This window comes from Otolemur garnettii, unplaced genomic scaffold, assembly GCF_000181295.1.
Source record: "Otolemur garnettii isolate 467f Iridium unplaced genomic scaffold, OtoGar3 scaffold00008, whole genome shotgun sequence".
NCBI classification, from domain to species: Eukaryota; Metazoa; Chordata; class Mammalia; order Primates; family Galagidae; genus Otolemur; species Otolemur garnettii.
In genome coordinates, this window is record NW_003852403.1 from 17,764,445 (window position 1) to 17,780,276 (window position 15,832).

The 15,832-nt window shown below is 37.4% G+C and overlaps 1 protein-coding gene across 2 annotated transcripts in view; it reads left to right on the forward strand.

Moving 5' to 3' along the window:
• The window catches only part of CTNNA3 (catenin alpha 3), a 1,564,769-nt gene that overhangs the window by 70,463 nt on the left and 1,478,474 nt on the right, over positions 1 to 15,832 (forward strand). For both annotated transcript variants that reach the window (XM_012801447.2, XM_003783622.3), the window contains one exon: positions 13,380 to 13,572. In XM_012801447.2, the coding sequence (XP_012656901.1) occupies positions 13,380 to 13,572 (193 nt within the window). The remainder of the gene's footprint in view (positions 1 to 13,379; positions 13,573 to 15,832) is intronic.

The following is a 15,832-nucleotide window of genomic DNA, read 5'->3' on the forward strand; positions in this document are numbered from 1 at the left end:
TTATTGTGTTAAGACAATCATATTCTACTCTTAGAAAGATTCACTTGTACCCTTGTAAGATAAACCATAGAAGTGATCCCTCCAATCATCCTCCCTCCACCCATTCCCCCATCCTTTCTCCCTCCCCCCTCCCCATATACTTAGGCTGTTATTAGGTTATAGATTTCATATGAAAGCTATATATGTGGTACTACTTCTTCAAGTCTCCTAAGGTAAACATCGTCACAATCATGGAGAAACCTTAACTGGATAGCCAGTGGAGAGGGATGTGGGGGCGGGGGAGAATGTGAACTTGACCGACTAGGTTCGCTGTACTGCTTCAGCTTCTAGACTGTAGGCCACTTTTCAGGCTTTAGGATCATTGCATACACTTTTTATAAAGACAGATTGGTAGATGGGGCTGGGATGGATGCCCTGGTTCTGTGTCATGAATGAAAAGGACTTGGAGAAGACAGTGATCCCAGATGAGTCTGGTTTCTGCCTCAGTTAGAGGTGTGGGAGGAGAGGCAGTTGGTGGAAGAATGCTTCCGCTCTGGGCACGCTGTGTTTGAATTGCCTATTGCTTACTGAATCAAGTTAAATATTAACTCTTTCCTTAGTGTTTAAAACTTTTCACATTTAACCTGACCCTACTTCCTGGCTTTATTTCTCACTGATTTCCTGTTTTTACCCCAGAGTCTGCCAAGTTTGACTCTCTACTACTTTCAGAAAACAAACAAACAAAAAACCTTGTCTCTGCTCCTTTGCACATGGTTTTCCTCCCCTGGCTCACCCTTCCTTCTCTGTCTCCTGGTAGAATGCCAACTGCCCTTAATGGCACTTTTTGTAAGTCCTACTTAATCACTGAGAGTGTTCACAATCCCTGCATCACTCTTTCTGTACTCATGTAAGTGTAAACAGCTGTCATTCTTTGTTTTATATTGGAGCGAGCTGTGTATGTCTTTTATCGCATACTGACACTTATTCATGTTTATTTCCTGAATGTCTCAGGTATTGTTTTGAATACAGTAAGTGTTTATTGGCTTGAGAGGAACCAAAAGATTACAGTTGGTTTTGGGGCTGTTGAATGTTATTCTAGAGGTAGGCATTTGCCAGGTTCCTAATCCTTCAATCTTCCTTAGTATGTTTGGAAATGTTGCTTTTGGTAGGAAGTAAGGAACAATTGAAATTATCCAGAACTTAAAGAAGAGACACTCCTTCTCCTCCCCAAGATTGGATAATGGCTTTTACTTTGAAAGACCGCAGGTTTTATTTATGTAGAGAGCGCTTTATTTTTTTACCTTTCTAATTTCTTTTAGAACTCTGCTGAAGTTTTAGCTCATTAACATAGTTTAAAAGTCTTATATTTTATTTCGTACATTAAAATTAACTCCAGGGAACAAAAATACCCCTGAAGGCTCTCGTGAGCCATTGAAGAAAGGTTAAAATTCAAAGTGTTTCAGCTAATAAATAAGAAGTAGCTGTTAACATGGACTTTCTATATTACAATGATAGAATAATAAAAAAAAAGAGTTAGGTTGGGAAGGAACATGGCTATAGAATACAAATGTGTTAGTCCAGTTGGTATTAATGAAGACTGTCCACAAAGCTAGTGTGTGAGACGCTACAGCAATTGTTGCACTGATGGAATAAATGAAAGTAAATCAGTAAATCACAATCTCACTCTATGTTCTTTGATGTTTCCATTGTTTGGTGGGGGGGCTTTCTGAGGGGACTTCAAAAAGCTTGTGGAATAAAGAATTAAAAAAATTTATAAACTTCATCTCTCAACATTGTTAAATAAAAAGAAATGAACAAGGTTTTATAATTTAGAAAGGTGAGCTTTATGTCTCATAAATGGGAGCAGCCTGTTGGGTGGCCATTCCACCATGTTGGGAAGCTGAACCACTCTTGTTCAGAAGACAGGGACACATGCTTCAAGGAAAAGACGGAAGGGAACAGGATTTTATATTGAGTGGTGGGGTCAAACATATATATTCAATAAGCTATAGGAGAAATAATGAATATTTATGAAGGTGAATCATATGCATGTAACTATGCTTTATCTTTTCTACCCATCACGGCTGGGAACTCGGTTTTAAGTTGTTTCTGGGGTCCTCTTGACTGAGAAGGGTCCCTTTAGTTAGCAAAGAGCTTAGGATTTTATTTTTAGTTCACATCAGTCTCTGTCAAGTTATTTCTTTTGTTACTTATAATACCAGCCATTTATTCCATCTCTAAAGAAATGAGGGTCCTGGGAATTTAACCATGTCAATGTAGACTTTTTTACATTATTAACTGAAGAAAAATGGGTGCCATTGACAGAATTTTTAAAATCAGGAAACAAAAAAGGTCAGAAGGACTGTAAGGTGAATGCCTCATGATTTCCTGTTAAAACTCTTGCAAAGTTGCCCTCGTTTGATGAGAGAAATAGCAGGAATGTGATGAGAGGAAGGTGATGGAGAAGGACTCTGAAGTTTTTCTTGGCATTTTGCTGCTAAGGCTTTGGCTAACTTTCTTAAAACACGCTTGTTATCAGACAAAGAGGGTCTGGCCACCTGTCATTGTCCAGCCAATATGCAGAGACAGGGATTAAGTCCAACTAGCTGTATCATGAGAAGGCCAGTAATTCTTGAGAACAGTGAGAGTAGTTCCTTAACTCTGATCTGCCTCAGTTACAATTCCAATAGTTTTTATAATGGAAATACAAGGAAACAAACGTAGAAAACTTTAATTTTATCTGATTGGAAGTAACATCAAAGTAGCCTTCATTCTAACAATGCAACATGTTAAAACAATAGAAAGTTAATTTTCATTTCACCAAATGTCTAAGAGAAAACATCATATTGTCAGGCAACCTTTACTCTACCAATATCACAATACATGTGTCTATGTGAGACTACTTCCTCAAGTCTTTTGAGCTAAACATTCTCACAATCATGGAGAAACCTTAACTAGATGATCAAGGGGGAGGGGTGTGGGGGGGAATGTGAACTCTGCAGATGAGATTCGCTGTACTGCTTCAGCTTAGCTTCTCAGACTCCATCTGGTAGGCTGCTTTGCTGGCTTCAGTCTCATAATAAGCACATGTTATTGTTCTTTGGCCCTCCAAAGTCAACAAGCAAAATGCCTTGAGCATCCTCCCAAAACTGTTGCCATGACTTCTTTTTCTCTTGATCAGTCCACTTGTGTGTGTGTGTGTGTGTGTGTGTGTGTGTTTATATCTCCATCTGCCAATATCTGTGTTTTAACTGGACTACTTCCATCTATTGGTAGCCATTGCTTTAAATGTACTTTGTCTCCAGGGTCTCACTGGCAAAATCACATTTCATTTCCTATTATATTTCTTTGATAAAATGCTTTGGGGTTCCTGATCCCACTTGTATTTTTTTTTAATGTCAAGATTTTTATTCTTATTATGCGTATTTTATTTTATTTTTTAAAATTATTTTTTAATAAGTCATAACTTTGTACATTAATGCCTTTATGGGGTTCAGGGTACTGCTTCAATATACAATGTGAAATGCTTATATTGGACTAAGTAACACATCCATCACAATTATACTCATTTTTTAATAGTTTTGAAATGTACCATTGCATTGTGCACATTAGGTTAGGTCCCTCAAATACCCTCCATCCTCTCATTTACCTCTTCCTCTCCCATCTCTATTCTCTTCCCTTCTACTTTCTGGACTATAGTTATGTTTTGCCATTCATATGAATGTATAGGTGATCATATATTGATTTCATAGTAGTATTGAGTACATTGGATACTTTTCCCCCATTCTTGAGATACTTTACTAAGAAGGATATGTTCCAGGTCCATCCAGGTAAACATAAAAGATGTGAAGTCTCCATCTTTTTTATGGCTGCATAGTATTCCATGGTGTATATATGACACAATTTGTTAATCCATTCATGGGTTGATAGGCACTTGGGCTGTTTCCATGTCTTGGCTATTGGGCTGCAATAAACATTCTGGTACAAATGTCTTTGTTGTAAAATAATTTTTGATCTTCTGGGTATATACCTAGTAGAGGAATTGCAAGATTGAATGGTAGGTCTACTTTTAATTCCTTGAGTGTTCTCCAAACTTCTTTCCATATAGGTTGTATTAGTTTGCATTACCACCAACAGTGTAGAAGCATTCCCTTCTCTCTCTCTCTTTTTTTTTTTTATTGAATGGTAACTGTGTACATTAATGCACTTCTGGGGTACAGTGTGGTGTTTTCACACACAATCCGAAACACTTCTATCAAACTGGTCAACATAGCCTTCATGTAATTTTCTTAGTTATTGTGTTAAAACATTCATATTCTACTCATGGATCATTCCCTTCTCTTGACATCCACACCAATATCTGTAGTTTTGGGATTTTGTGACGTGGGCTAATCTTACCAGAGTTAGATGATATCTCAAGGTGGTTTTGATTTGCATTTCTATGATGATTAAAGATGATGAGCATTTTTTCATGTGTTTGTAGGCAATGTACCTGTCTTCCTTAGAGAAGTTTCTGTTCAAGTCTCTTGCCCACATAGAAATGGGGTTATTTCTTCTTTTCTTATTGATTAGTTTGAGTTCTCTGTAAATTCTAGTTATCAGATCTTTGTTGGAAGCATAAGCTGCAAAAATCTTCTCCCATTCTGAAGGGTGTCTGTTTGCTTTACTTAATGTGCTCTTGGCTGTGTAAAAGCTTTTTAGTTTGATCAGACCCTGGTAATGTATTTTTGATGTTGCTTCAATTGTCTGGGAAGTCCTCCTCATAAAATATTCTCCCAGGCCAATTTCTTCAAATGTTTTCCCTACACTCTCTTCTAGTATTTTTTATAGTTTCATGTCTTGAGTTTAAATCTTTTATCCAGTGAGAATCAATTTTTGTTAATGGTGAAAGGTGTGGGTCCAGATTCAGTCTTCTGCAGGTTGCCAGCCAGTTCACCCAGCACCATTTGTTAAATAGGGAGTCTTTCCCCTACTGAATATTTTTGATAGGCTTGTCGAAGATCAAATGGCAATAAGTAGCTGGGTTCATCTCTTGGCTCTCTATTCTGTTCCATAAATCTACCATTCTGTTTTTGTGCCAGTACCATGCTGTTTTAATCACTATACATTTATAGTATAGCCTGAAGTCTGGTAATGTGATACCTCCGGCTTTATTCTTATTTCTTAGTAATGTATTTGCTATTCAGAATTTTTTTTCTGATTCCATATAAAACAAAGTACTATTTTTTCAAGTTCCTTGAAGTATGACAATGGTGCTTTAGTAGGATTGCATTAAATCTGTAGATTTCTTTGGGAAGTATGGACATTTTAACAATGTTGATTGTTCCCAGCCATGAGTATGGTATGTTTTTCCATTTGTTAACATCTTCAGCTATTTCTTTTCTCAGAGTTTCATAGTTCTCTTTATAGAGATCTTTCATGTCCTTTGTTAGGTGAATTCCCAGATATTTCATCTTCTTTGGCACTACTTGACTATTTTTGGCTTATATAAAAGCTACTGATTTGTAAGTATTGATTTTATATCCTGAGATGCTGCTGTATTTCTTGATCACTTCTAAGAGTTTTGAAGTTGAGTCCCTGGGATTTACCAGGTATAGGATCATATCATCCGTGATGAGTGAGAGTTTGATCTCCTCTGACCCTATTTGGATACCTTTGATTGCCTTCTCTTGCCTGATTGCTATGGCTAAGACTTCTATTACTATGTTGAATAGCAGTGGAGACAGTGGGCATCCTTGCCTTGTTCCTGATCTGAGTGGAAATGTTTTCAATTTTACACCATTCAGTATGATATTGGCTGTGGGTTTGTTGTAGATGGCCTCTATCAGTTTAGGAAATGTCCCTTCTATGCCTATATTCTTAAGTATTCTGATCATGAAAGGATGCTGGATATTATCAAAGGCTTTTTCTGTATCAATTGAAAGAATCATATGGTCTTTGTTTTTTATTTTATTGATGTGATGTATTATATGTATAGATTTGCATATGTTGAACCAACCCTATAACTCAGGAATAAAACCAACTTGATCATGGTGTATAATTTTTTTTGATGTGTTGTTGAATTCTGCTTGCTAAGATCTTACTGAATATTTTTGCATCAATATTCATTAATGATATTGGTCTATAATTTTCTTTCTTTGTTGGATCCTTTCCTGGTTTGGGTATCAGGGTGATATTTGCTTCATAGAATGCGTTGGGAAGAATTCTTTCTTTTTCTATGCTTTGGAAAAGATTGTATAATATAGGTACTAGTTCCTCTTGAAAGGTGATAGAATTCAGATGTGAAGATATCTGATTCCGGACTTTCCTTTTTGGGGAGATTTTGTAATGTTGATGCTATTTCAGTGATTGATATAGGACATTCAAGATTTCTAATTCTTTGAATTTGAATTGATTTCTAATTCTTTTTGGTTGAGTCTAGGAAGGTGGTGTGCTTCCAGGTATTGGTCCATTTCCTTCAGATGTTCATATTTCTGGGAATAGAGATTTTTGTATGGATCATTGAGGATTTTTTGAATTTCTGAGGTGTCTGTTGTTATTTCTCCTTTATAATTTCTGATAGATGATATTGGAGATTTTACTTTTCTATTTCTGGTTAGGTTGGTCAAAGGTTTATCAATTTTGTTAATCTTTTCAAAAAACCAACTTTCTGTTTCATTGATCTTCTGAATGATTCTTTTGTTTTCGATTTCATTTAATTCTGCCCTAATTTTGGTTATTTCTTTTCTTTTGCTGCATTTGGAGTTGGAATGTTCTTTCTTTTCTGGTTGCTTGAGATGATCCATTAAGTTGTTGGCTTTCTCTCTTTCTGTTTTCTTGATGAAGGCTTCCAACACTATAAGTTTCCCTCTTAGGACCACCTTTCTAGTATCCCCAGCTATCATTTAGCCTTAGATTAGTTTCCATGACTTTGTTTGAGTATGAAGATTCCTGTTGCTGCTGTTGAGTTCAACTTTTATTCCATGGTGGTCAGAGAAGATGCAAGGAATAATTTCTATTCTTTTAAATTTGCTGAGGTTAGACTTGTGTCCTATTTTGGAGGATGATCCATGGGCTGATGAGAAGAATGTATATTCAGTTTTATTAGGATGAAATGTTCTGTAGAGGTCTGTAAAGTCCACTTGTTGTAGGGTTAAGTTTAAGTCTAATATTCTTTGTTTAGTTTCTTTTTGGAGGATCTATCCAAAACTGTCAAAGGGGTATTAAAATCTTGAACTATTATAGTGCAGGAAGATATCAAGTTGTTCATATCCATTAGGGCCTCCTTTATAAATTGAGAAGCATTCTGGTAGGGTGCATAATATTAATTATCAAAATCTCTTCATGTTGGGTGTTTCCCTTAACAAATATGTAGTGACCATCCTTATCTTTCTTTATCTTTGTTGGTTTAAAGCCAATGGTATCTGCAACTAAAATTGCAACCTCTGCTTTTTTCTGGTTTCCATTTGCCTGTGTTATAGAAGTCCATCCCTTCACCCTAAGCCTATTTTTATCCTTTAAGATAAGATGAAATTGAGTTTATTTATCCAGTCAGCCAGCCAGCCTGTGCCTCTTTAGAGGGCAATTTAAACCATTCAAATTAATTGAGAGAATTGATAAGCCTGATTGTGTTTGGGGTGTCATGATTTTCGGATGTCCAGTGGACATTTTTAATCCTTTCACCATTGTGGAAGTTAAGTTTTGTTCAAAAATTTCTGGGTGAGTTTACTTTGGAGGTAGAGCATTGTGCTGGTCATTGTGGAGGATGGGTCTGAGAATATCCTGGAGAGCTGGTTTAGTTGTGGCAAGTTTCTTCAACATTTGTATGTCATTGAAGTATTTAATTTCTTCATCACAAATGAAACTGTGTTTAGCAGGATACAGGATCCTGGGCTGCAAGTTGTTTTGTTTTAGGAGATTGAAGGTGGATGACCATCTTCTTCTGATTTGAAATGTTTCAGCTGAGAGATCTGCAGTCATTCTGATATTTCTCCCTTTGTAGGTGATACTTTTCTTAAGTCTGGCTGCTTGCAGAATTTTCTGCTTCATCTTTGGCAAAGTTAATCACAATGTGTCTAGGAGATGCTTTATTTGGATTGAGTCTTGCTGGGGTTCTGAAATTGTCTACTATCTGAAGTTTTATGTCTTGCAATGCTTGGGAAATTCTCCTCTAAGATCTTTTGGAGTAGAGCATCCATACCTTTAAGACCCTCCTCTCCTTTGGGAATTCCTATAAGATGAATGTTTGCTCTTTTGGATTGATCCCACAACTCTCTCAGGAAATGATCAGTTTTGCTCTCCATTTGTCTGCCTCTTTGAGTGTTTGGGACTGTTCAAAGCTTCTGCCTGGTCAACTCTATTACTGAGGGATTCTACTGTATTTTGGAGGTCCTCAACTAACTTTTTCATTTCCTTGAGCTCTGTAATCTCCTTTCTCATTATGTCCACATCTTTGGTAACTTTGTCTTTGAATTCATTAATTTCTTGAGACAATCTTTGGAATTCAATTTCTATCTTTTGTTCCATTCTATTTATCTTATTTGCAATTCATATTCTGAATTCAACTTCTGACATTGCTGCCATCTGTCTATGCATGGCATCTTCAGTTATATCTCCTTTGTCATTTCTTAGGGGTATTGATCTACTCTGGTTATGCATGTTGCCAGAGTTCTTCTGTTGGGTCTGCACCATGTTTATTTTCCACTGTTTGGTTATTAGAACTGGTAGGGTGAGATTGAATTGGGTTCCTAGGTAATAGAGATAGCCACTTACCAAAACATTAGGCTTTGTAATTGTGAAGTATCTCCTACAACCTTACAAAGGCCCCTTTCAGAGTTTTGGCCAGAGACTCTGAGGACCTAGTTGGTGAGATAGTGCAAGCTAGCTCTGTTTTGATATCAACCAAACTTTACCCCATCCTAAGAAGCCACGGGATTATGTTTAAATCTTGACTGTGAAGAGACACAAACAGCTGCAGTGCCCAGTTCTTTTCCCTTCAGTTCTTTTCCACTATAGAACTTTGAAGGTCAGCCTCAGAATGTCCCTGAGTGGATAGCCCCAAACATGATTTCCAATTAAATTGTTTCAGGCAGTGTAAGCCCTGCTCAATAAAAAAGGATTCAAGGGTCTCCAACTGCACAGGGATCCATGCCTTTGCCTGCCAGACTCAGTCCATATTGTTGTCTGCTTCTCTGCTCACAGGCCCAGTTGGATCCAGGGGCCACACCCCCACCCACTGGTCTCAGTCCACACCCAGCTACCATCTGCTTGCCAGACCAGTTGGAGTCAGGGGACCATGCCCCATCTACCAGTCTCAATCCACTGTCTGGCAAGCCTCTGTTCCCAGGGTCTGTTGGAGTCAGGGCACCACACCTTGCCCACAGGTCTCAGAGCTCACCCAGTAAGCCTCTGCTCACTGCTTCACTGGAGACAGGGGACCATGCCCTTACCCTCTGGTCTTGTTTCACACACAGCAAACCTCTGCTTGAGGGTTCTGTTGGAGTCAGGGGACTATGCCCTTGCCCTCAGGTCTCAGTCCACACCTGGTAAGCCTCTGCTTGCAGGCCCAGCAGGGGCTAGGGACTAGCCCTGCTTGCTGAACTCAGTCCACACGGGGTAACCACTTTCCCACTGTTGGTGCTATCAGAGCCAAGGGTTCTATACCCTGTCCCACCAAAAACTGCCTGAACCGAGGGTCACCACCACCACTGGCCAGGCATAGTCATAACCAGGGGACTTCTCCTCCTCCTGCCGAGTGTCCCTTTATTTCGCACCCTCTTTCTTCCCTGTTAGTCACAGATTCCATCCTGATGGTTGGTGGTCCACACTATACCCAGATCTCTCAGGAAAAGACCAAACACTCTGTGTTCTGCAGAGGGCAGAACTTCAGACCGCCTTGGGGTTGGGGGGAAGAGTGGAATGGGAGTTTGGACTTGTGGGGGGAAAATAACTTCAATTTTATGCCTGATGGGATGGAGTCTAGGTTCATAAGTGGGACCTCCCTGGAGAAAGCTCTGGTGCTTAGCAGCTCTCTCCAGCGAGGTAAAATGAGAGGTCTTTTGTTCCCTGCTCACTTACAGATATCCTGTGGCAGGCTCCTGCTTGGGGGAGGGGTCTCCCATCCTCTAGTTGATAGGCTTTGTACCTGTAATTTGTTTTCGTGAATGTTCTTCCTTGGAGTTACAGCTTGCTGAAGTTCTTTCTTGGCTCAGGTCCTCACCTTTGGCTTCATAGAATCCAGTTACATCCAGTTTTTCTCCCTCTGGTCCAGGAGCCTCTGCTGAGGGTTGCTAACAGTCAGCCATCTTTCCAGAATCTTTTTTTTCAAAAATTTATGTGGATGATCTGTGTTACTGCAGACTTCATTTTCAATATCACCTCATCCCTTCTTAAAATAATTTATCTATTTATAAACCACTGATTTCTTTGGGGCATTGCCCCCATATACTTTTTGTAAACCACCATTGATTTTGCCATTTTTCCATCCAATCTTCAATTTTAGCAGAATTCATGTTGTTATAGAGGCTTTTTTTCAGATGGATGTCTTATCCTATTATTTGCCTCAGAATAGATTTTGTTCAGATATGTTATGACAAGTTAGTATAAATTTATTTAGTGCAAGAAATTGAAATCCATGCATAGTTTTTCATAATATACATTTTCCATGAAATTTTTGATGATCCCCTCATATATGACAGTTGATAGCTTGGTTCACTAAGCTTATCAATTTAATGTTTAGTATCTTCAGAGAATCTAGGGAAGCACACCCAAATTAAGAAAAATTATATAAAAATTTTTTTCTACTCTAAATTTTACCATGTAAATATAATGCACTATTTAAAATATACCTGGCTTTGTAGAATTTTAAACATGAAGAATTAATAAAGTAGAAATTTCTTTTTTTTGCCTTACTAGAAGACTGTAATTTAGGACCATTTCAATGGGGAGCTTTTTTCTGTATTTCTGATAAAGGTGTGTCTCTATAGTCAGAAACAGATTTATAGACTAAAGAAAAGTGGGCAATCCGATCTCTCTAATGCTATAAGCCTAGAGATTTTTCATGTGAGAGGGAACCCTAAAGTCTGAGAAATAGGGAAAGGGGAGGGTTGTGTATCAGTAACAAAAAGTAATGTTAACAAGACATGGGCTTGGACCCTATGAATCATCTGTGCTGCAAGTTCCAAAAAGTTTTTATGTTCCTTGTAAAAACGTAACTGATTTTATACTGAGAAAGGAAATAAGGATATAGAAATTATTTTACAGAATAACTTGAAAGCTAATTTTACTGGTTGCTGGTATTCCTTCAAGAGATGGGAGACCTTTTCAATAGAATATTCACACTTCCCTCCTTCCCCTGATGAGAATCATCTCTTTAGTGAATCACAGTCACAGAGGAGAGTAAGTTATACCTCTTAGGTGAATTGGGGTGAAAAAAAATGTTCAGCTTTCCTTTTTCCCCACAGAATTGCCAAGCCATATTTACTTTCTGAAATAAAATAAATCATTGAAAACATCACTTGACTTTAATTTAATCAGTATTAAATAAATTTATTGGGATATTTTAAATGAAAACATAGCATGAACAACTCATGAAAGTGAATAACTTGCAAGTTGCAATTTTTTTTTTTTTTTTTATGGAAGCATAGTGTTCTTATACAATGTTCTTTTCACATTTCTTCTCTGGCATTTATTATAAGGAACAAAGCATTTCTGGAATGCTCATTTTAATTTCAAAGCCCATGCTAGTCTATGGAAAACATTTGGTTCATGGAGGATCTGAACAATAGAGGAGGAATGTGCAGTGGGAAGCATCATGAATTGTGGTACTTAAAATACATTCTGAAGGAACAGTGTAGACAATGGTACTTATTTTTCATTTTAAACAAAGGTTTTAAACAAGGTGTTATAATTTGTCTTAATATGGACAAATATATTTTAATTCTCAATATATAAATTAGACTGACAGCAGTGAGATATTTGCCTTTTGTGAAAAACCGTGTAATAAATTGGGCTTATTGTTATCCTTATATAATCCACCATGAATACACATGAATCTATTTAGCTGCTTGTAAAGCATATAGAATGCACTTTTTCAACTGCCTTCATTACATTTAGCATGGGGGCGGGGATGTCCAAGAGTAAGAAAAGCTTAGGCTAAGTCAGAACACCTTTGATAAAGATTCCCATAACCAATTTTCTGCATCCATGTAGGGAATGAATTAGAGAATATATGTTAAATGCCAAACAATATTTGTGTCATGTTAGGCATTTTGCAAAATACCTTATTTAAACTTCACATGGTCTTACAGGATAATATGTACACATATGATTGTTCTTATTTTCTAAGAGAAAAAACAAAGACTTGCCACATCACATTTCACTCTGGGTCATGAATGTGGGAATAAAACAAATTAGAACAAAATAGAGAAAAATTATTTTTATTTGCATATTTCACCCATAGCTTATAAGTTTTTTCTCTGTTCCTCACAAAAAGCTGGGTCCAGATATTCAAGTAGACAAACATCTAAGCCCTATAAACAACCAATAAGCAAAATCTTGAAGGGTCTGATGAGTAGGAAGAATTATGTATAGTCTATTGTCAAAGATGTGGTGGATGATTACCATAAGGCTTGACTATTTGGTGACACGCTCGAGCCTAGATTGTAATAGGAGTTTCAGATATCTATTTAAATAGTGCATTAAAGTCCCCCTCTATGGTTGTCCCTTTCTTTCTATCCTTAGTTGGGAACTCTGTGGTAGCTGCTGCTGCTGCGCCTGGTGCCATGACTTGACTTTTGGGAATGTACCAACAGTACTAGAATGAATTATGTTACTATGAAATACAGTTGACCCTTGAACAACTAGGGTTTGAACTGTGCAGGTCCACTGATATGTGGATTTTAAAAATAAATTTTATCCTGAGAATGCCTACCTCCCCTGCCTCTTGTTCTTCCTCCATCTCTTCTGCCTGTGCCGTCCCTGAGACAGCAAGACCAACTCCTCCTTTTCATTCTATTCAGTCTACTTAACATGAGATGAGGAAGATGAAGACTTTTATGTTGATCCACTTAAAGTTAATGACTAGTAAATATAATTTCACTTCCTTATGATTTTCTTAATATTTTCTTTTCTCTGGCTTACTTTAGTGTAAGAATACAGAATATAATTCATATAACATACAAAACATGTGCTATTTGACTGGTTTATATTATTGGTAAGCCTTCTGTCAACAGTAGCTAAGTTTTCGTGGTATTGAAAGTTATACTTGTATTTTCAACTGCATAGGGGGCTTGGCACCTCCAAACCCTCAGTTTGTTTAAGGGTCAACTGTATTTCCTTCATTTTTCCTGGGCTAAGATATCTCAGGACTGTGTTCTCCTTACAATTTGTCTAATAGGTGGTTTTAATTTTTCTAATTTTAGGTTACTACACTTGTAAATTGTCCCCAGAATCCATCCAACAGGAAAAAAGGATGTTCAAAAAGAGCCAAAGTCCTTCTAGCTTCTGTGGAGGAAGCAACATGGAATTTACTAGACAAGGGGGAGAAGATTGCCCAGGAAGCTACAGTTTTAAAGGTGGAGCTTACTGCTGCGCTTGAGGAAGTTCGCAAAGAGAGTGAGTACTCTAGTCCTGGTCAGGAGCAAACTGCATATCCTTAGAGTGTTAGTTACTGAATTAGATTTGAATGTTTTGTTTTTGTTGGCTTGAGTTCATCAGTCTTTTGTAGAGGCAGAGTGGCTCATTAGATAACTCCAAAGGTTAGAGTTCCAGTACTGGCTCTTTTGTTTAGTTATTCAGTCCCTTTAGGTAACTCCTCCCCTGATCCATCATGCCATAGTTTATGCATAATAAACAAAGAGAAGCCATAGAAATAATGAGAAATTAGTAATGAAGCTGAAGACATACATAACACATATAAAAATAAATTATAAAGTTTCTTGTAAACAGTTGGGACACTGAAGACCTGATAACCTCAGAAGTGTTACCAAAATCTTGGCAATTGTCCCCCAACCCACATCAGAAGAATGAGGACAAGTACGTTGAGAAAGAGGAAAGACGAATTTATTAATTTGCCAGCAAATGAGAATGGCAGACTACAGTCTTAAAGTACCATTGGCCTTCCCATAAACAAAAATATAGAGCTTTTAAAGGGAGAGTGTTCAGATTCAGGATATTGCTGTTTAATTATAGGTGATGGTTCTGATTAATCCTACCTCCCGTGAAAGACAATCTCATGGATCCCTGGAGACTATTCCAATTCCCTTGAGCCAACTCCTGTGGTACAAAGAACAAGGACACTTCTCTGCCCTTCCCCAAAAGTGCTCTGAGGCAGGGATATAGCTTTTAGGATATCCCTATAGGGATATAGGTTTTAGTTCTCAAAAAATGGTGGAGAGATAAAGAGACAGAAACATTTTTACCCTTTTCCTGACTGTTCTCTCTGTTACAAAAGTACATTTTTAATTTTTCAAATGTTTGGAGATTTAGATTTCTTAAATTGTTTTTTAATGGTTTGCACAATCTATGCATAACCTGTGTTGCTGTTTTGTCAACATTACATAATAAAAGCATGTATTTCAGCAACTGCTCAGTGTTCTTTGGTCAAAGGAATGATTTTATGTATGTTAACTTGCTGCAGAAAACTATTTTGGAAGAAAAAGAAAAGTTGAATTTTCCGATTCAGTTTAATACAAAATCAATACATGTACTGTTTTCTCATAGTTTAATCATTCTTTCTGAAAAAAAAAGTCAATCTTGGTCTGTTTTTTACTCTTATTACAAACGTAGGTAGAGAAAGCACTTTTGACACTGGCTACATCACTCAGCATACCTGGGGATTTTCCTACAGTCAATGACTTCAACTGCATTATCAGACGCCTGACATTCTCTTCTTTGAAGTCTCTGAATTTCTGTGTCATTCTCACTTGCTTCTTCCACTTCATCAACTGCTTCATGCACTTTTATGCAAACCTGTACTTGGGTCATTATTGCTCAGAAAATTGCTTCTGGGTCAGGTTCATTACAGGTTGTCACTTCATTATCCATTGCAAAATTCTATTCCTTTGAATTCTGCCATGGGAGATGGACTGTCTGATGGGGCTAAAACACTGTACTCTTGGATTGTGTCAAATTCAGCATTCTCGAAACATTTCTGTATCATTTCTGGCTGAACGTTATTCCAAGCAGAACTGATCCAGAGGACAGCAGCCATACTCAAAACCCTTTCCTATTCAATTTTTTTGCTGCCAACATACTCCCTACCTCTTATTTATCTCAGATCGGAAAGAGGTTGGTAAATGACTTGTAATTACCATACAGTGTTAAAAGAGAAAAACATAAACATGAACTCACCTGATGATTTTATTATGTATTTTAGGTTACATAAAATAATTAAAGTGTTTTTGTTTATAATTTTTTTTGAGTATGGTAATTCTGGAAGTGATCAGATCAAGTCTAGGCTTCCTCTTGCATGTCTCACAGTAGAAAATTTTTTTTTTCCTCTCATTTTTTTTTTTTTTTTTGGTTTCTTCTGCTGCAAACCATGCAATCCTGTGTTGACTTTTTTCATTATTCGTTATAAAATGCATCTTCCCATTTAGCATTTCCTCAGGGTCATAAGATGATGGTCTTTTCCCTCTTTTTTGAATTTCTGTTCCACACATTGCTCACACACTAAGTGGTGAGATTTCTCCTGTAAGAAAAGCATCTCTGCACTTTTTCTCCACTCTCCTTACCTAATGAGTAAAGAATGCAGCTGCTCACAACTGCAACTACCATCAGCCAGAAGAGTAATTATTCCCACCATTTGTAGGCTCTCTTTGTAAAATAGTAACATCCATAGTACTAATCATCTGTGTCTGCTTTTCCCCAAAAC